This window comes from Rhinopithecus bieti, unplaced genomic scaffold, assembly GCF_001698545.2.
Source record: "Rhinopithecus bieti isolate Rb0 unplaced genomic scaffold, ASM169854v2 scaffold_38735, whole genome shotgun sequence".
NCBI classification, from domain to species: domain Eukaryota; kingdom Metazoa; phylum Chordata; class Mammalia; order Primates; family Cercopithecidae; genus Rhinopithecus; species Rhinopithecus bieti.
Genome location: NW_016816612.1, coordinates 213,776 through 236,115, shown reverse-complemented (window position 1 = coordinate 236,115; position 22,340 = coordinate 213,776). Strand labels below are relative to the sequence as shown.

Sequence of the window (22,340 nt, the reverse complement as noted above, 5' to 3'; positions counted from 1 at the left end):
AAAAAAAAAAAAAAAAAAAAGACTGTAAGATGGTTTTGCCTCTTAATAGACTGATACTCAAATCAAGGAGGCCAAATGTGTAGTCACAAATAGCTGAGGAATGACTGTTTCAATGAATGGCATTGAGGAATGGTATTTCAATGAATGACATTCCAGGAGGATTGAGAGATGCTTCATGAGTGAGTGCTGAGAAAGTAACTGTCAAGGCATCATAAAAATGTCTAATTGTGAGTATTTGTTGAACATTGGAAAGGTTACAAAGGAAATAACAAATATTTATTTGTTATAAGCTCCACCCCCTCCTGTGAGCTTGTAAGAGTTCACACTTATATATTGACTATTATTAGGGTTTATTGATAACAGTAGTTGGGGATTTTTAAAGAGGAGCTACTCTGAACTGTTTGAAACTTGGAAAAGTAATTCCGGGGAATGAATGCTTCATGATAACAGCTGCTTGTCTCTTCATCCATATTGTGTTTTTGTTTTATTGTACTGCCATTACTGCCAAAACCTCTGTATTGTCAATGATATCTAAGTGTTCAGGTATACTTGCCAAATTTTTAAATACTGCACTTGAAGAAGCATACCATTGATATAATTGACATGCTTTTTCTTCATAAACATATTTGTGTTAATCTTAAAATTGGGATCTTTCCAAAGACCATGGCAAACAGTTCTTTATTGAAGACTTATTTAAATCAGTTGGGATTAGAGTCAAAGGACTAGTCTGGTTGAATTCACGCAGCAAGAGCCCTAGCAAGATTAGGCAAGAAGAGCTACTTAGGACCACCTTGGAAGGGGACTGTAGCCTTAGCAGGCAATTTAGAATTTCCTGGCTTCCTTTCAAAGAAGAGATTCAGTGTTTGTGAAAGTGGAGTGAAAGTAAGAGCATCATTAATATTGTTTATGCATGAACAATGAAAACAGTTTAACTGAGCAAATTATGCAAAACCTATTACTTGGTCATTCACAGATATGTAAGGCATGACTACCTACAAAACAATGTCAGACTGTTTTCCTCATAAATTCATTCCTTTCAAGTCCTGGGTAGGTCAGGGTTGTTAACAAGTTCTACAACAATGGGAAGTTAACTCTGGAAAATGCTCACATTCATTCATTCATTTTTCTCTTTCCTTAATGGAACTGAAAGATTCATATAAGCATATTTCATTAAGACACCAACAGATTCAAAGAATGTGCTATATTTCCAGTTCTATTATAGCTGCCATTCCAAACAAAATGTGTATGACTCTATGATTCACTAAGCACAAGTATGTAGTAATCTGCCCTTTAATGGCCTCTCAAAATGACAGACCAAATGGCTTTGTGAAGGTCAAGTCTGATTTAAATTGTTGATGAATTAGTAGCTAATTCTGCATGATTGAATATTAATATGGAACAGTGATAAGTAAGGCACTTTAAAGCTTAATGAGCACATTAATGAATAGGACAAAATGTTTTTCTTTTCACCTCATGTAAAAGTTTAAAGCTACTAGCATATTGACAATTTGTTAATTTTGCTAGCTGCTTTTCCTGTGAAAGTTTGTGTGGTTTAAGGTATTAAGGATATTGATTTGATTCCCAAGTTTCTGGTACCACACATTTGAGGAGCTGTCAAAATTGATGTTATCAAATGGCCATGGCAGTTTTATATAAATCACTAATAAATGTAGAGGATGAAGAAAAAGCAATTAACATCTTCTAAACTACACCCACGGAGATAAGCATTCCAATTAGAAATTTCATTATTTCTACAGTTTGTTTTATGTTGAATACTGAGTTTTATTGCCAAATACCTGACAGTCAAATTGGAAACAAGCCACAACTGTCAACGTGTAACGATTCTGGCTATTTGAATCTGTTACATTGTGATGTTTCTCATGAAAATTTAATGAAGAAAGTGCATTCAAAGAGATTCTGTGCAAAGGGGGGATGGATAGAATTTAATTACCCTTATTAAAAATAAGAAAGGAACGCTCTTTACATTTTCTGTCCCATTAGTATGCAACAAAGATTATCTTTGTTGTGCACTCGTGTATATGAAAAAGGGGCTCTGGAGTGTTCTTTATGAGCCAGGAAGGAAAAGAAAGGTCATGAAAATGTATTAGACCGCTTTTCAGGAGGGCGTAAGTCAGTTTTGTCAGCTCTCCCCAAGGTGAGGACTTTATTTCTTATAAACGGTTATTAAATCTAAATTTCTTTGGTAAGAGCCCATAGCAAGTGGCTCGACAATTCTTAAGCCTTTGGTACTTGCCACTGATCAGCACTGAATATTGGCTCAGTTCTTCCGAGAGATGAACTTGTAGAAGAAAAGTAATGACTAGCAAAGCAATATTTATGCAGGCAAATGTAACTGGTGCTTAAACACCATGGGAGAGATACAGTGTCTTAGGACATACAGAAACCACTCAGGAATCCCATGATGATTTTTGATTAACCTAAGTTGGTTGCTTTAAAAATGGAACATAACAACAACAAAATCTAAGAGCTTTTCAGAAACTCATTTCTATGAAGGCAATGTAGTTGGCTTTGGAGCACTTGAGGTAAATTACTTTTATCCTTTGAAGCACTTTGTGTCAATAGCTGCCAAGTGAGCTATTTAATAATATAATGTGTGTGGTATAGCAGCTATTGATCTTTCTGCTCTTTTTCCCCCATACAACATCAGAACTATGTTGTTGATGTAAATATATTGGCAAAACCTTTAAAGACATAAAGAACAGCCTGATGAAATTCAAGTGGAATCGATTATTAAAACCAGCATAGCCTGATTTGCATCCCACTTTTAATTTTTAACTTTCTCTTGGAGCCTTGAAATTCAATTTTTAACTACTGTTCCTGACACTTATCTACTATAGACCTCTGCTTGGCTGATGATGTGTAAACATTCACAAAAACAACATATTACTGCTTCCACAAATGAGCCACATCTTTCAACTTAAGTGAAGTTTAGCTCACTGCAGTTAATTATTTTTATAAGTGTCTTTAGTACCCAGCCCTAACTACCTGGTCTGATAGGAAGGTATTCTGTCGTGAATCAGGTGGCAAATCAAACTTGCCTTAGCTTCTTTTGGTCTTTCACAGACTATGTTAGTAAAAAATATATACTTTCTATCCTACCCAGCAGGAGAGCCAGAGTCTACACTTTTCCTTAATAGTCCATCAATTTTATCTTACAATAACTGCACCTGTTGATCAGTGAAATTTCTCTTTCTTGGGAGCTTTAATCTTTAGTAGCATCTTACATTCTTTCACCATTTACATTCAAAATCTCTCTGTTCCTTAACTATTTATCTGATTGTCTCTCTACCAGAAGTTCTGCATAGTAGGATATATATATATATATTTTTAAACAGTCACAGGCTTGGGAATCACTGGAGTTTCTCTTAAAATCTGGAAACCCAGGCTAGCATGATGGCAAGGTAGCAGAATACAGATGAGACATGGAGGAACTCCTGGTGTGGAAGGATAAAATCGTGAGTTAAGAAGTACAAGGTAGTGGATCTGAGTAGCCGCTGCTATGGTAGCTCTGAGGAGGAAAGAATGAAATATGTTTGAGAGGATTTGGAAAAGATTTACAAAGAAGGTGACTTTGGCTGCATGGCTTCCTAGAGGCATAGAGTACCCAGCAGACATGATTTGTCTGGGAAGTGGTGAGAATTTCAATGTGGGCGGAAGAAAAATTTCCTATGAGAGAGGCGATCCCTAAGAGGCTGAGGAAAATGAGACCTGATTGAAAAGGACTTTGCTAGTGAGGTTTAGGAGACCGCATTTACCCCTCGGCTCCAGAGGGAGAGAATTGGAGAACACGTGCTGTTGACTGACAACACGGTAGAGGCATCAAAATGGAGCTTCTTCATTAGAAATTGTAACATAACCTCGGTAAGATTCACCATCAACTGTGGATTCAGGGATTATACTGGAGCTTGTAGGAGGCATCCAGGGAGAAGCGATATGCCAGATCTGATGATATCTAATGTTTTCCTTGCTGCTGTTTATGCTTTCCAGTCATTTTAGAATTGGTGGCTTATGAAAATTTATCAGTAGCTGTGAGGGGGTATTGATTAAATCAATGCCAGACTCAATTGGAAGTAAAAATATTTCATCATCACGAGTTAATGGGTGCAGCACACCAACATGGCACATGTGTAAATATGTAACAAACCTGCACATTGTGCACATGTACCCTAGAGCTTAAAGTATAATTTAAAACATTCATGATCTTCAAACAAATGGCCATGTTCTAATTTGGATAATTGCCACCCATCTAAGTAAAATTCCTTCAGTGCTTAGATAGAACACACCTTTCTAATCTTGGCTAGAAGAGCCGGCAATGTCAGTTATCAGTGCGGAGCATGATTGTAGGATTTAAGCGACTTTAATTTCTCAAGAGCTAGGATCTGGAACAGTTCCGATGTGGGTAGCAAGAAGTGAATTTTGCGTGAGTTGGAGATTGAAAATTTAGGAATTTCAACTTTTTAATTACTGAAAATGGTGCAGGTCTTTGGGATGGAAGAAAGCATTCTCTTATCCCTGTAAGGAACATGTGCTTTTGTGCCATTAATAAGGAGTTGCTTTTGCTCTTCTTTTGTAAAGCAATCTCAGACAATTTTCTGGTTAATTGAAACTCTTACAAAGTAATCAGTTTGGGTTGAACCTTATGCTTGTGTGGGAAAACATAGAGTTACAAGAAAAACATACCAGCTTTGAAAGAGATAGCATGATCCAGCTTCCGCTTGTTCCCGATGCACTCTCCAGGCTGGCACTGCTGGCTTCCATGCTTCTCTCGGCAAAACCTTTCCTACCTCAATGCTTACACTTGTGACATTCCCGGATCTTTCTAAAATCTCCTTCTCCCCTTTTTGTGACTTGGCCGATTGTGCTCTTTCCTAAATGCCAACTTTAAATCAAAGCTTCCTGTACTCACTGATCTCAAGCACAAATGTTATAACTATTTCTCCCTCTTTGCTCTCACTGCATCCCCTCATCGTAGTCAGCCCCGTCTGAGTTCTGTGTTAGTCTGTTCGTCTCTTACATAGACTGTTTACTCTTCCGATCAGTAACGGCACTGTGACTGTGTTCTAATTTATTAGTGCCTGGTTTGTTTTAGGTTCTCAACAAGCACTGAATAAGGTAAAGAGAGATTTCTGGGGAATCTCTTGAATTTGGAGCATCTGACTTGCTAACTGAATGTTTCTATCACCTTTTGTCTTGCAGAAGATCAAATTCCCAGGGGCTTCCCTACCATTGACATGGGCCCACAGTTGAAGGTGGTTGAGCGTACTCGCACGGCCACCATGCTTTGTGCAGCCAGTGGTAATCCGGATCCAGAAATCACTTGGTTTAAAGATTTCTTACCCGTGGACACAAGCAACAACAATGGTCGTATTAAGCAGTTACGATCAGGTAGGGTCTTGTTACTGTTTCTACTAACTCCTAGAGAATTATTTTTTTTAATTTTTCTCTCTCTTTATTTTTAATTTTAATTTTATTTATTTTTTATTTCTAGGTACTGATTTTTCTCCCTCTTCTCTTTCTCTGTTACTTAATGGGTGGTCCATGTTTGTGATGTCATAGCCTGTTTCAGAGTCCGTCTTTCTCCTTTTCTTTGTGTGTTTTGCAGCTTCTGTTTAATCCACATTGCTCACTGCTGTGACTGTATTTTTGATAATTTTTTAATTTACTGCTTTTTCGCAGTATTTGATGGATCCATTTTCTCCTCTTTCTTTCTTCTTTCTCTGTTTTCTTTTGAAACAAATTTATTTCAACATTGGACTTCATTCAGAACTTGCAAGGAGTTCCAATGGTTGTATCCATTAAAAAACAAAATGTTCATGTTAAACCCTAAAATGATTCAATTTTATTAAAGTATGTTTTCTGCTGTCTTTTCTACATTTGAACTCATCAAAGTACCAAAGTTTAGTAAGTCTGGGCACATCTGCTTTCTTTTCACGAATACATCAAACATAGAAACGTTATCTCATGAGTAACCAGATATATTTTTTTGAAAGTCTTTACCAGTAAAAGGAGGGGATTTTTATTAATACTATGATAATATCATTGTGAGTGAACATTTTCTACACGTTAGCCACAGTAGTGTGCGCCCATCAAGGTTTTTGAACCCTCCAGTGACTGGATCTACAGAAGTCTGCTTTTGGTGTAGACTCCAGCTTTTGCTGTGTTCTCTCTCTCTTTACCCTTTTCTCCTTTTCCCATTCCCATCCCAAGTTTATGCCTTTGCTCTCTTAGATTAAAAGTAGAGATAATTCTAAATTTCTTAAATTTTAGAGCCTGTCCCTAGGTAATTTCACAGGGACATACAATAATAAGCTGTTTACTTTGACATTGGTAGTAATATTGGTATAGAATTCTAAGTTGTTTAACTGCCTGTCTTCCCAGAATTCTCAGCTTTTGACCTGTCCTGTGATGTTAAAGCGTCTTGTTAACTGCCTCTTTTGCTTGTTGTCAGCAGAATTGTGTAGATTAGCATTCTGTTATTGTAAATAAAGAATTAATTATTCACATGTAACATAGATGATTTAGTATATAAAGCTTTAACTCTGAAAAATTTGTACCAAATTATAAGGAATATAATAATATTTTTATGCTGTCTTTCTTCTCTCCGTATTTAAATCTCCAGAATCTATTGGTAAGTGCTTAGTTCTGAAGCGCACTTCAACCCCACTAATTTCCATATCCAGAATATTATTATTATTATTAATAAAATGCATGGCATGCATTTTACTAACTGTCAGTGTAGACACCAGATCTCTGTAGTGGCGCCCACACACACCTCCACAGAACTGTTATCGTAAGAACACTGTGTAGAAAAATTAAATAGTACACAAGTTATGGCACACCAATGTAGCATAGCAAGTAGTATAAGATATCAACAGTGTTTGTTTCCAGTTAGTCTTTAGCGTTTCCTATCACAGTATATATATATATATGCATATCTATATATATACTTAAATAGATTAGCCAGTGTTTTCCTAAACTATGTCTTTAAAAATATTGTCTAGTGTTTTTTAAGAGATATGAGGCATATAAGATACAATTCTAACCCTATATGACCCCAGACCTGAGAACTCAGTTGCTTCTCTGAGAAAGGCAATGCTGCCTATTGCAGTCTTTACCCTCTGTGGTATAATGCAACTTGTTTTTTATGATCTAATAATACTATCTAATATATTCCTGTTTTACCAGTATAGTAATTCAAGTTTCTTTTAAGACCTTATTTAATTCTGTAAATCTAATTTAATTCTTCTCCCCAGCCCTAGCCTCCTTCTTCTCGTACTAATGCTTCTTCTTTCTAATCTTATTTGCATTCATATTATCCACCCAGGTGGTACACCAATAAGAGGTAAGAGTGCTGAACTAACGTTCACAGAATGATCTTACTCATTCTTTCTGTCCTTTCATCCCTCTCATCTTTGTCCTGTTTTCAGTATCATTCCGATAATGTCCATCAACTTTTTTTTTTTTTTTTCCTTTGTACTGTTTGGTTATGATCAGTGACTCTCATATTGTGAACTTTCCTTTCCTTTTTCTTTCTCTCTTTGTTTTGTTCATTTCTTTCTTTATGAAAATGATTATTTAAGTTGTGATATGCTTCAAAGAAAGCATATCCAGGTCTTTAGACCACAGACCAGTCACAGCGTACCATCTGTCCCTCTTTTTTTCCTTTTCTTCTTCTTCCTTTTCCTTTTCTTTTTTTTTTTTTTTCTTCTTTTTCCTTTTTTTTTGTCCAACCGGAGAAAAAAAAAGATCATTTTTTTCTTCCTTAGCTGTTCTTGTTCTGGACCAAAGCCAAGGTGGTCTGGAGAACAGTGGCAGACATGCAGAAGACACCCTGGAGCATCTGCTTTTTGTCTTTATCTTTCAAAAGGTTTTTGCTTTTGTTCTTCAATTCTTTTTTCTCTTAATGTCTTAAAAGTCAAAGAATGACTCCCCTTTCCACCTGATCCCACTCGTCTATAATCTGACAGCAATGCTTTTTTCCCCACTTCTTTTTTTCTTGGATTACTCGTCTCCGGATTTTTGGATCTTCCGTCCTTCAGGCTATGGAAACAAAAGGTGCTCAGTATTCTTGGTGGTATGTGGTATTGCTGGTTTTTCATACTTTGACTCAGTGTGCATTTCTTTTGTAATTCTTGTTTTGTATTTTTCTCGGGGTTTTGTGACACCACACTGCTAATCCCACTGGTGGATTTTGATGGGTGTCTTAGGGGATCCATCTCAGGGTCCTCAAGCAGTGGTTGGTTGGCTCTTCCTTGTGGCACAGGCCATGCCTTTTAACTTTTTAAAAATCTTCTAATTCAACTGCTCTTTGTTTTTCAGCAAATGTAATAAATGATTGTAAGTCGTGGAAAACTGTCTTTCTTTTCTTAAAAATCTGCATGTCTTAAGGGAGTTTTGTTTCTTTAAGTGATATTTTGATAATTTATAATGACTAATTTTAATTTTTTGCTTTGTGCAGCCTTTTTGTGCTTGCTGCGTATTTTTGGCTTTCTTCAGCAGAAGACTTTCTTGAAAACCCAGCCTGGTTTTTTTTGTGCGTACTTATCTTTTGCGCCACTTTTGGTACCAAAATGAAACAAAACAAAACCAAAAATTAATCTTTTGTTTTATTTAAAAGCCATACTTCCTTGAAGCAGTCTCACCCATCTTCATTTTATTAGTCTAGGAAATCAGAGTGTTAATTATGACTAGAAGTCTTGCTTGGGAAAGGAGATACTGTTTTCTAATGCTAGCATTGATGATGTAAAAAAAAATAATCTCTATATGTTTTTCTCATCGCATCATTTTCTGTCTGTGCAACTTAGCAAGAGATTGAATCGACGTTGAGTGGACCTTCGCTTTGCAGGGCTTTTCATATTGTTAAGAGGTTTAGCTTTCTGAACTGAGAAAGCCTTCCCTGATCATCTCTTTGGCAATATATTTTATATCCATACAGGAGCTCTTCAGATTGAGCAGAGTGAAGAGTCTGACCAAGGAAAATATGAGTGTGTTGCCACCAACAGCGCGGGCACTCGCTATTCCGCTCCTGCCAATTTATATGTCAGAGGTAGGAATGACATAACCCTGGCATCGCTTCTTCATTCAGGCTCAGGGGGAGTTGAGACGCTGCAGGGTCCGTGTCGTTATATTAGTCGTTAACAAGCTGATTTGGTAATAGTGACAGTAGTGGAAACAAGTTAGTAAATAGAAAAGTTAAAAATTTAAAATATGTTGTTTAACTCCAAAAGACAACTCTTGAGTATAACCTATCCTGAGGCTTGAAGTTTGTAAGTATATTTGCATTTTTACATCTTGGTTTCTATTTTTACTGCATTGATTGAACTGTGCTTTTCATTTGTTTGAGGTTTTCTTCTTTTTCTTTCTCTTTTTTTTCTGTTGTTTCTCTTCTGTTTCCTTATTAAACCCCTGAAATAATTGCTTGGTGTGCTACTAATCAGTTCTCTGTGCAATTCCAAGCATAAAGGTGTTTATGTCTTCATGACCCCTGCTGCTGAAACTGTAAGGATAAAGCTGCTAACTCTATAAATGCTACATGCAAATAGCACAGTTTTATTTCTTTCTTTGTATACTTTCTTAATTATAAACACATAGTATTATATATATATACATGTGTATTCATATATGTGCACATACGTACACCTTTTTTGAATTATTAAGACTTACCGAAATGTTTAGTGTTTTGATTGCCATGGAAAACTGTATTTTAAATAGCAATGTGAGTTGTCGTTGAGACAAGAATGAATTATAAGGATACATTCCTATGTTCTCATGAAGTAATAGAAGTGATTATATTTTGAGCTTCTGAATGGCTATACCTTTCCACTCAACTAGAATGAAGTACTTCCGCTTCCCGAGAGTTCTCAAAGCTAGTTCCTGTAGTTTTCTCGTCTAGTGGAAGTGTTCTTATTCTTGTTCTACGTATCTGTGAATAACCACGAAGGCGTGGGTGGGGGTGGGATTAAATTAAAGACTAAGAGGGCTTTAAGTTACAATAGGATGGGTTCCCTTAAGAAAATACCTAGCTTGATTTTGAAATTTTTGTTAGAGGTAATTTTGTTTCCCTGGGGATGTTTTCTCGCCTTTCTTTTATGGAGTCTGGGGTGGGGAAATATGAAGAAAGCCGTTTCTTCTCTAAATTCTTTGAAAGTCCCTTGATCCTTTTTCCACAATAGTGACCTCCCTTGCTGCATGAGGCATGTGTACCTTCTTCCATGGAAAATTTCAAAATGATGCTAGCTATTGTTTCTAATAGCGTGGTAGTCTGTGAGATATTGCTAACTTTTCCAGCTGAGGTAGAAAGGATGAACTAGAGTGAATAAAGATGTTCAAGTAGCAGTTGAAAGCCTTGATATGGCCTTTTTACTCTCTCTGTGTTTCCCTTGTTTTTCTCCTTTCCTCATTTCATTGTGTTCTGCATCAAACCCCCTACATCCCTCAGAGCTGCGAGAAGGTTGGTGTGTTTTTTACTTTTTACCCACCTTACAAAACTATTAATTAAACCAATAACAAAGAATACAAATGAAATGAATGTAGCTGCATTGTGTTCTTCTTTTGGTTAATGGTATGTTTTAGCAGAGAATGCCCTGGCCATGGCTTCTGGTGCTTGCTGGTGGTATCTAACTGTGGTGCATGATGGGAGAGAATGTACCTGGGTGCATGGTAACTGGTAACACTTAACTCTCTAAGGTCCAGTTAACTTGGTCAGTGTTCCTGCTTTCCTTCCTGCTCCACTCTCCCCGTCTCCCATCCCGCCTTTAATTTCTGTCTTATAAGGATGCCTGCTGTCCATAGAATGACTTTTTCTAGTTTCTCCCCTAATCTCAAGCATGAAGACTAAACTCTCCTCCGTTTTTCTTGATATGTTCTTTGATACCTCAGAGTCTACACTGGCTCCTGCTTGCTTTGTGTAACTTCTGTGAATTGGCTGCAGGAGGCATGCTTAGCTTTCTCTTCTTCTCCCATGACTGTCATTCACCCGTGAGGCCATTGCAGTGAGCCATCTCAAATCAGCGGAGGTTTATCTCAACCTTAAGTGCAGCCAAAAAGTTTTCAGACAGAATTACTTATCTTCTTCTTGGGGTTATGAGGTTATTTATCAGTTTATTTATAATTTTTAAAATCACTTCATTAAATGTATTTAAGGTATGCTCCTAAAGATTACCCTCTAGAGCTCAAATTCTTACCGTATGACGTTTTGCCAGTAAAAGCCCTAGATGAAACCAATTTCTCTCTCACCTTCTCCTTGTATCACATCCAAAACACATTTACTTAAACACACATAAACCTGCAGATTATCTGAAGCAGGAACACTGAACTGTAATTGCTTGGTAATTTTTCTGTGTTATGTTGCTTTAATATGATATCTTCTCTTAATGTCATGTCCCGCTGTATGTTTTCCCAACGTCTCTCAATTTGAATGTGGGCATAAAAAGCCTTTTAAAATATTTTGTTGTCATTTGTGTATTTATGTTGTTTTACCTTAGATATGAATTGAATGGAATCCTGTACGTGAAACAGCCATCTCTTTTTCTGAATTTGAAATCTTTACCTTTAACAACTTGAGCCTAATCTACCAACTTTCAACCCTATCATCCCCTACATCTCTGTATTTCAATCATTATACTTTACCTCCCCCTTTCGTGTTTATTTCTATTGCCCCATTACTACTTCTGCTATCATTGCTGTCTTGGATTCCAGCCATTCTTTCAATATCCTTAGCACGGGCCTTGAGATTCCATCTTGTGCATGCCTTGCATGACCCAATCCAGTATCTCTACGGGTGTTAGCCTGTTTCTTCTTCTGTGACTGTAAATCAATATGTATATACATTTCTGTGTTTGTTCCAGTGTTAGTGTGAGGTCTTGAGGCTGCATCCACCAGAATCTGAAAACATAAAGTGCACTTTCAGTGTACTCTAGGTGATGTTTTCCAGGGCTGGGATGTGACAGTGTGGTCCCACACCTACATTCACATCAACTGGAAGTGCACAGCACTGAAGTTGGTTTTGATACTCAACTTAAACATGCTGGTGACCTTCCAGCCCCCTTTTCTGCATATACATGCCTGCATAGAATCATTGTTATATGCCTGCATGTATATGTTTTTGTGTTTATCTTATGCATGATGTTTGTGTATTGTTAGTTTGTAGATAGTTTTTGTGGGGCCCTTGTAGGTCTGAATCAACTTCTGTATGAGTGTGTCTAAGATATCAGTGACTAAACTAAATAATTCTGTGTATACACACACCATACTTGTATGGTCTGTATTATCCACAGTTTATGTTTTGTTTTTGGACAATCCACAATATGTTTCAATTGTTGAATCGTGTCTGTACAGTGCATGTCATGTGTTTAATAATCCACTTTTTCTTGCCTTGTATATGTTATCATTTCCCTTGTGTTTTGTTCCAGTTCGCCGTGTCCCACCAAGATTCTCTATCCCACCCACTAATCATGAAATCATGCCAGGTGGAAGCGTTAATATCACCTGTGTGGCCGTGGGGTCACCAATGCCTTATGTAAAGTGGATGTTGGGGGCAGAAGATCTGACACCTGAAGATGATATGCCAATAGGAAGAAATGTGCTAGAACTGAATGATGTAAGACAGTCAGCAAATTACACCTGTGTTGCTATGTCGACACTGGGTGTCATTGAAGCAATAGCACAGATCACTGTCAAAGGTATGCTCAGTGGATCATGCTTTGAGGATCTGGGTACAGTTAAGCCAAGTGATTAATGCCTCTAGGAAGCCCATCCTTGAAAATCTAAAATAATTCTTTATTCAGAGTTTTAAATCTGTGTATAACCTAATAATATCTGTGGTATTATATAAGATGCATATGCTTAGATAGGTGAATTTTTTCTTGGAAGTATCTGGCAGCCTATGTAGAGCTAATCATCAAAATATTAAAAGACAGTTCATGGAGGCCCAGGCACTAACCGGACAGAACTAGGAATTTTAGACATGGTCAACCATTATGGCGGGACTGATGTGTACAGTCTACATACTAGACCAAAACCTTGATAAGAACCCCAAGAAAAGTCAATATGAGCATTAATAAATGCTTAAAATTTCTAAGTACAAAGGAAAAAGAAAAAGAAAGTTGAAATCAACATAGTCTAATAATAGATGATTTAACTTTTGGCAGGCCCTACTGTTAAAATCAAAAGGCAAGTAGCAGTATATTCTGTTTTAGTTTTATCTTTCACCTTGCATAGATGAGTGCTCAAGAAATATTCTTTCCTTTAGAAAGCAGACTAACTATCACCCAAGTACCGTATTACATGAATATTTTTGAAGCAAAGAGAAAAAGAGTACAAGCATGTGAGGATACCAGTTTGTTTGTTTTTTTCCCAGTATTTATAGAATTTGAGAAAGTGTTTGCAAATTGAATCAGACATAGGGCAACTTAAGTTTTCTGCAAATGGCTAGAACTATTGCAAAATGAACACAAATTATCTTCCTTTCCTAGGCAACGTTGTAGGCATTCGGAATTTAGCAGCAAGTCAGAGAAGTATGAGTTTGCTACTCTTAAAAAGCTGCCATTCTTAGATGTGATCTTAGAAAATGCAATACACATGTTATAACTGGTGTCGTATCTCTAACCAAGCATATATATCAAATATGTGCTATATAAAACTAATGACATGAGAACAAAGGTACACATTGTCAACATTTATAATCATGTGAAATAATGTTGTGTTGTGTAACCTTAACATAATAAGCACACATGTATTTATCTGTACATTACAGATATAAAACCTGTACTGTACAATAAATGTGACTTAGTGAAACTGATAATGTCAGCTAAATATCAGTGAGCACAACTTTAATTAGCAATATTTGTATTTGCTCTGAAAGTTCAGAAAGACATGTAGGGGAAATCTGGATCACATAGAGCCTTGAAAAATGCCAGGCCAGAATATTTAAACAAATTTCATTTTATTATTATTTTCAGTAAATTCCCTTGGCAAAATATTATCATTCTGTAGTTCTTTGAGTAGTGTGTAAATATTGAATCACCTTTTTTATAATTACCATTTCAGCTTTAAATATTTGAAGGTTTGCTGAAGACCTTTAAGAATTCAAAAGCAGGGGCCACTTTCAACTAATATTTTGTTCACCTTCTCGTCTTTGTTTTCCTGACTCATGCCACTTCCTTGTGATTTCCACCTCAAAAATAAACAAATAAAACATAAGGGTGAATCTTAATGGCAAATTAAAATAAATCAAAACAGAAGAACAGGTTGAAGAGAATGAGAAGAATAGGTGCCGACTCATTTATTCAGTTAACTGTTGAACAATTCTCATTCAAATCGTACCGAGTGCCAGGCAGCATTCTAGGCATTCACAATTTTACAGCAAGTCAGAAGTACAAGTTTGCTGCTCTTGAACAGCTGCCATTCTAGGGGCTGTTATACTTTTTGCCTTTATGTTAACAAGGAAACAGGGACACTAATGGGATGATTATATGAATGTTACCCTTTGGGATTTCTCTAAAGAGTCAACTATTAGAATGCCCCTTCCTACCCTAATATCACTGCCTTTCAGAATCATTGTTTAGAATAAGGCACTTGAATATGAGGTCAGCAAGGCAGACAGTTTATATTTTTAATTAGTGGTATTTTGATTTGTATTCTTCTGCCAAAAAGAAACAATTAGACCTCTAAAAAGGTGGATTTTATTGCAAATATTTTTTACGTAGCTACATCAGATATTTCTGATGTGGAATATAGAATGCATATTAATATGACAATAAAATACCTTAAAAAGTGGTTCATGAATGTGCCTTAATTTCTCGTTCCTTCAGCAATTTTAAATATTAAGAATAAAACATTGATTTGAAATTTCTATTCTTTTGCACCTTGTAATTTTGGGTTAGTTTTTTTACAAGAAAATTTTTAGTAATGGTACTATGTCTTACAACAATATAGATGCTATTCTTTCATAGCAATTTAATTTCCTTTTAGTGTATTCCACATTTGGTTCTTTTCAATGTTTATTGGTATTTCAATTTTACCGTTTATTTACTGGGGCAAGGGGCTAATTGGCCAAGCTTTTGGTATAATAATAGTAATAACTGCAGCTAATACTAAGGTTTTTTGTGAGTTCCAGATACATTCTAAGAATCTTAGTGGATTGGCTCATGAATCTTCACAGCAAACCCATGAAATACAGTTACATACAGCTGTAGAATATAGCTTAAATAATAATGTTTTTCCCATTTTCACATGCGGAAACTAAAGCAAAGAGAGATTAAGGAATGCATGCAGGATCACTTAGCTAATAAGTAGAGGATTTGGATACAAGCCTAAAAATATGCTATCAAGCCCTTCTAGTGAAGCAGTATTTGTGTCACCTGTGTATGTTTTACTGTACTTCCTGGCCACTCAGAAAACTACTCTTAGCTGTAGTTTCATTTAATTCAATCTTCAGTAGACACATAATCCTGTCATTTTCATAGTAGAGTTTATAGATTCTTGAAACATTATAGGGGTGATGGGTAGTCATTGTCTTTTATCTTCCCCCATCCAAGCCTTACCCAAACCTCCAGGAACTCCTGTAGTGACCGAGAGCACAGCTACAAGCATCACACTGACGTGGGACTCTGGGAACCCTGAGCCTGTTTCTTATTACATAATTCAGCATAAACCTAAAAACTCTGAGGAACCTTACAAAGAAATTGATGGGGTGGCGACCACACGCTACAGTGTCGCTGGACTAAGTCCCTACTCGGATTATGAATTCAGGGTTGTTGCTGTCAATAACATTGGGCGGGGGCCTCCCAGTGAACCTGTGCTGACACAGACTTCAGAGCAAGCGCCATCCAGTGCCCCAAGGGATGTCCAGGCACGAATGTTGAGTTCTACCACCATTTTGGTACAGTGGAAGGAACCTGAAGAGCCGAATGGACAGATCCAAGGATATAGAGTTTATTATACAATGGATCCCACTCAACATGTCAACAACTGGATGAAACACAATGTAGCTGACAGCCAAATCACTACTATTGGCAACTTAGTGCCCCAGAAAACATATTCTGTCAAAGTCCTGGCTTTTACCTCAATTGGAGATGGTCCACTTTCAGGTGACATACAAGTCATCACTCAGACAGGAGGTAAGTTTGGTTCAGGATGGGAAGTGGGGCAGGAGGGAAGGGGTGGTGCAGAGAGGGGAGAAGGACCAAAACAAAGAAAGTACAAAGATGGTATAAATTTTGATGTTTGAGATTTAGGGCTTCAAAGCAGGCGATGATAGATATCTGAAAAGGAATAAGCATGGACATCTGAAAAACTAATCATTTTGAGCAGAACAATGCATTTAGCACCCCTTCTTTTTAATTTGTATGGGAATGACTTGAAGACTTCTCTGCACGAGACAGAAAAATGTCTCTCCCATGCCCAGTTTTGAGAATAGAAAACTCCACTTCTTTGTAATAGCTAGTATGGTAGAGTAGTCTCAAAAGAGTATTTAATTTGTGTAAGATTGGATGGTTCAAAACAAAGCTAAAAAATAAAACTTCCAGGGCCTTGGGTATTTGAATAGCTTATATTTGCCAGAAGCTACTGGCGTAAAAATAAATATTCTCTGAGTGACTTTAATTTCTGTATTGCTTTGTATGGCCTCAGTGGACAAAGAAAGACAGTTACCGAGGTCTCAGATAGAACTTTGGGGCCTGATTCATTAACTTTGCCAAGAGCTACAGCAGACATTAAACTATTTTGTGAAGGAATACTTGGTCCTCCCAGTGGTTTTATTTTCCTAAGAGGATATCAAACCTCTTTGGTCTTTAATTCAATGTCATCAGTTTTACTTTGGGCTAATATAAAATAAGAGACGTCTTGTAAGGTTTATTCTTGAGCCAGGCGCAGTAGCTCACGCCTGTAATCCCAACACTTTTGGGAGGCCGAAGTGGGTGGATCACTTGAGGTCAGGACTTCGAGACCAGCCTGGCCAACATGGCAAAACCTCATCTATATTAAAAATACAAAAGTTAGCTGGGCATGGTAGCAGGCGCCTGTAATTCCTGCTACTCGGGAGACTGAGGCAGGAGAATCACTTGAACCTGGGAGGTGGAGTTTGCAAGTTCGCAAGGAGCTAAAATTGTACCAGTATGCTCTAGCCTGGGTGACAGAGCAAGACTCCATCGCAAAACAAACAAACAAACAAATGTTTGTTCTTGAGCATCTGAGAGCTACTTCTTTGACTCCTTATTGAGTTGACATCTTTTAAACCTGCATTAATCTATGAATGTTTTGGCAGCATGCTGTTGTCTTGTTCTGAAATTGACATAATTATCATATTATTGGAGACAGTATAATCTGTAGATGTGACTCACTGCTAATTCTGGTAATTAATAAATTTTCTCAGATGCTGTACTAGATAATGTATCTATCATCTATTTCACTGATACCTGTGAATCACTGACTTGTTTTCATGTCATGGTCTTTATATGAAGTATGCTTAACTATTTGTCCTTGCTTCTAGGAATCTCAGAGCACATTTATATTAATAGTTTGTCTGGCTTTATTTTCATATCATTATTTGGTTCTCATTGGCTTGTTCATGGATTTACTCTTTACGACATTGTAGGAAAGCCAGCTATAAAAATATGTTTCACCACAGTTGTATTAAAAACTATCCATATATCTTCTCTGTGTGCCATTTGCAGTACTTCTGTATTTATTTGCTGTAGTAATATGCAGAAAAAAATACTGTAGGCTGTTCTTATCAAAAAAACTTCTCATTGGAAAATGTAGACATCTGTATATCTTGTTCTGCTTTTTCTTGACTAAAAGTGGTCAACTATTATGAGATTGCTTTTTGTTACACTGTTTTAGCAGCTACATAACTATTGAAAAATTATAAGAAATTATATGGGGACTTACATTCCACTTTCAGCTTTTTAAATTTCACAGCGGTGATATTTTTTCAATCCTTGGTCTTGGAGTAACATAATCAGGGTTTGAATCCCAAGCTTTCATTTATTAGCTGTCACCTTAAGTGATTTATTTCATCTCTCTCTGAACTTCAGTTTTCTGGTCTATAATAATAACCACCTTATAGAGTGTAGCGGTTCTATTTGTTTTCTAGTGCTCCTGTAAAAAAGAACCACATACTAGGTGGTTTAAACAACGGGAATCTATTGTCTCACAGTTCTGGGGCCTAGGAGTCTGAGATCGAGGTGTTGGCAGGATTGGTTCCTTGTGAAGGCTGTGAGGGAAAATATACTTCATGCTGCTGCCCTAACTTCTGTTGGTTGGTTTGCTGGCAATCTTTGCAGTACCATGGCATGCAGAAGCATCATCTGGTCACTACCTTCATCTTTACATTATGTTCTTTCCGTAAGCATTTCTGTGCCCAAATTTCCCTTTTTACTAGTACACCAGTCATAATGGACTTGGGGCGACTCTTATGGCCTCGTCTTAACTAATTCCATGGGTAAGATCCTATATTGAAATAAGGTTATTCTCTGAGGTACTATGGATGAGGATGTCAATATATGGATTTTTGTGGGATGCAATAAAATTCATAATAGGATATAGATTAGATAATGGAGAGAAACATTCTGTAACTTAATATGTAAAGCATTAAATTATTAATATGTAATCATCATAATAGTAGCTAACATATGCAGGACACTATACTATGAACTTTGCATGTGTTTATTCTCACAAACCAATTAGGCAGATGTGGAATTATTCCATTTGCCAATGAGTAAATTGAAGATCAAAGAGGTTAAAAAGTGATTCAGAAACTTGCCTTAGGTCATAAGGTTACTAAGTAGAAAAGCAGAATTTAAATCCAGGGATTCTGGATACTTTTAACTACTGTGCTAGTTACTGCTATAAAGAAATACCCAAGACTGAGTACAAAGGCAAGAGGTTTAATTGACTCACAATTTCACATGGCTGGGGAGAGCTCAGGAAACTTAGAGTCATGGCAGAAGATGAAGGGGAAGCAAGGACCTTCTTCACATGGTGGCAGGAGGGACAAGAACAAAGCGGGAAGAGCCCCTTGTAAAACCATTAGATCTCGTGAGAACTCACTCACTATCACAACAGCAGCATAGGAGAAACCACCCCATCATTCAGTCACCTCCCACCAGGTCCCTCCTTTGACACATGAGGATTACAGTTTGAGATGAGATTTGGATGGGGACACACAGCCAAATTATTATCAACTACCATTATCTTTTAAATTAATAATATGCTTAATGTGATAGTTTTTGTGTTTTTATGCCCACCTAGGTATTCAATAAATGAAAAGAGGCAGGAGAGAAAACACAATTGTTTCATTTATTCGTATATTTAAGAATTATACATAGCTTACTTCTAAAATACTGAAGTAGCTTTTAGATTATTCCAGTGCAGAAGCACATGAAAACATTTAGAAATGAAAAAAAAAACTAAGTTTATCTAAAAGAAGTGGAAGGAAGAACTTTTTTATGAAAGATCTTTACACTCAAGCACTAAATTTGGCTGAAATTTAACTAAATTTAAATAAATTTGGCTAAATTTGGCTCTAAGTTTTATAAGCACCAGTTTAAAGATAGAAATCTGTAGTGTTTCATATTTTTATTTTCTAATGGCAGGAAGATTATCTAAGAAACAAAATTTTTTTGTAAACCTAATTCAACCAAAATGTGAATCTTTGACAATTGTGAGATCCTTGTATTTAGAATGCTAAATGAAAAACACTGATGCCTTCAGTCGCAATTTATTGAAAAATATAGAAGCTATGTTTAAGTAGACAGACCATATCTTTATTTTTTTATATTACCAGTGGACAGAATATGACATTGAATCATAACTCAGTGAAGGTAATATTATCAGAGGGGCAACTGAGTTACTGTGAGCTGGGGACTCCACTTTCAAAAGCTCTGATTTGATTTAGTGACAGAACTCAGAAAATCTAGATGAATGGGACATGGATATATTAGAATAGTTGTTCCCACTCTGTTTGACTAACTTTTTTACATGAAGAAGTTTCCAAGAATCTTCCATAATAGTTTTACTTTTAATACCTGTTGATTGAGAAGATATCTAGTGATGTAATGACTGCCTGCCAAGATCAATAAGCTAAAAAAAACCCTCCAAAATAGCACAATGATTTGATCTGTTCTATAGGCTTCATTAAAAAGGCCAGTGGATATTAGTGGACACCTGCCAAAAACAGTGATGTTTGTTCTGATGTAATTTATGCTGAGCTGCTCTTTTTTCTTGTTACTGACTAAAGAATTCTTAGGACGATTGCTAGGACGATAACCATTATGAAATACAAAATTTAAGGATACGATTATTTGCACTGCAATTTTTCTCCTCCAACCTTATGAAAATTTAGTGATCAATAATATGTAGGCATTGACGTACATTTTAATTACAAATACACAGATATGTACATTTTGATGTCTTCTGTGTCTAAAAGGTACTCATTTAATTTTATTATCTTTAATTCTGTGACATTCACATTCCTATTTTTATTTGAAAGTGGATTCCAAAAGAACAGTATTTAGGATCAAAGTGAGGTTAAGAGAGAAGTCTCACTTTTGATTTTATCTAATATGGGTCACATAGATGGATATAAGTGAAGGATTGATGTAAATTTGTATATTTCTGTTAATACAGAAAATGAGAATATGATCTGTCTGTTTTATAGTGAGAGAGTTTTTCTCCTTGATTGTGAATATTAGTACAGTTGACTGTGTTGAGTAATCTTTAAATGGTTTTAAATATGAAAAGGCTTTCGTTGTGATGATTATTTTCTGAAATACCGGTCAGTCTTCCCAGTTCTCCATAGCTCTGACTTCTGGCATTACAAAGTCACTTGCAACTAATTTACCTTGAAAATATGGGAAATATATGGCCATTGACAAGCGAAGTATTTAAGCTAGAAAAATATTTTCATTATTAGAAAACACATTCAGGAAGGAAAAAACAACATCCTATAGTTTTCTTATCAAGGTAATTATACCAAAAGCATAGGGTAACTATATTTTATAGAAGAAGTGCAAATAAAACTCTGATAAAAAAAAGTTAAATCTCAAACCTAATGCATTAAATGTTGCTTGATGTTCATGCTAATCTTAAATCCTAATATGTGTCTTTTTTCTGAACTTTCTTTAGAAAGCATGTCTGACCTCTTAATTACATCTATTCATTTAATAGATTCTTGAAAATCATCTGACTTATATGGATATATGCCTTCAAAAGATAAAGAATTATATATATATATTTATCAAATGCTAATGACTAGTATCAACTTTAAACATTTTAGAGATGTTAATGCTATTACAAATTCTGGGCATTGCAAAAGTGTTAAAATATAAGCTATGACATTTAGAGACAAAGTCTCTTAGGTTTCCAGAACTTTATAAATCATTTCATTAGTGTGTGTCAACAGGCCTATACAAGCAAACTAGAAAAAGACTGCTTTCTAATAACCAAAATGATGAGTCCAATTTAAATGCTTTTTCTGAATAGTTTTAGCAATGATTAAAGGAGCACTGGATATAAATACAACTATAATAAAATTTAACTTTTTCTCATTTATATTTAATGACTGTTGAGAGTAAGATTTGTGCTGATGCTTGTGTATTAAGTACTTATTTTGTCAATGATGTATTTGTGGCATTTACGCATCAGACTCTTTGTTTAGAATTTTGTTTTGTTTTACTACCATTATAATTCTGGCTGTCAGTTTTATTGTTATTATCATTTATCAACATGCTAGATACACACATTTTAAAACACGTACCTTGTTAAAATACTAGATATTTTAGCAATCATGGGTTTTCTAGTATCTTTGGTCATATTTCATATTTATACTATAGCAAGATGAAACTGTTGTTTAGTAGTGTAATATGTGTCAACCTTTCTTTAGAGATAATCTCTAAATTTTATTCAAATATTAATTTCTTCTAAGATATCAGCATTTCAGATAATGTGGAGGTTTCTCTTTTGTTAATCTCTTTTTTTATCCCTTTTCTTTGAGTTGCTTTCACATATTTTTTTTTTTTTTTTTTTTTTTTTTTTTTTGAGAAGGAGTCTCGCTCTGTCACCCAGGCTGGAGTGCAGTGGCCAGATCTCAGCTCACTGCAAACTCCGCCTCCCGGGTTTACGCCATTCTCCTGCCTCAGCCTCCCGAGTAGCTGGGACTACAGGCGCCCGCCACCTCGCCCGGCTAGTTTTTTGTATTTTTTTAGTAGAGACGGGGTTTCACCTTGTTAGCCAGAGTGTTCTAGATCTCCTGACCCCGGGATCCGCCCGCCTCGGCCTCCCAAAGTGCTGGGATTACAGGCGTGAGCCACTGTGCCCAG

The 22,340-nt window shown here is 36.2% G+C and overlaps 1 protein-coding gene across 1 annotated transcript in view; it reads left to right on the top strand.

Annotated features, from left to right (window-relative positions):
* Positions 1–22,340, top strand: part of LOC108517204 (receptor-type tyrosine-protein phosphatase delta-like) — a 497,564-nt gene that overhangs the window by 261,695 nt on the left and 213,529 nt on the right. Inside the window, 7 exon segments of the mRNA XM_017854985.1 lie at positions 5,218–5,406; positions 6,641–6,649; positions 7,346–7,363; positions 8,957–9,067; positions 10,460–10,471; positions 12,432–12,701; positions 15,558–16,139. Coding sequence (XP_017710474.1) covers positions 5,218–5,406; positions 6,641–6,649; positions 7,346–7,363; positions 8,957–9,067; positions 10,460–10,471; positions 12,432–12,701; positions 15,558–16,139 — 1,191 coding nt within the window.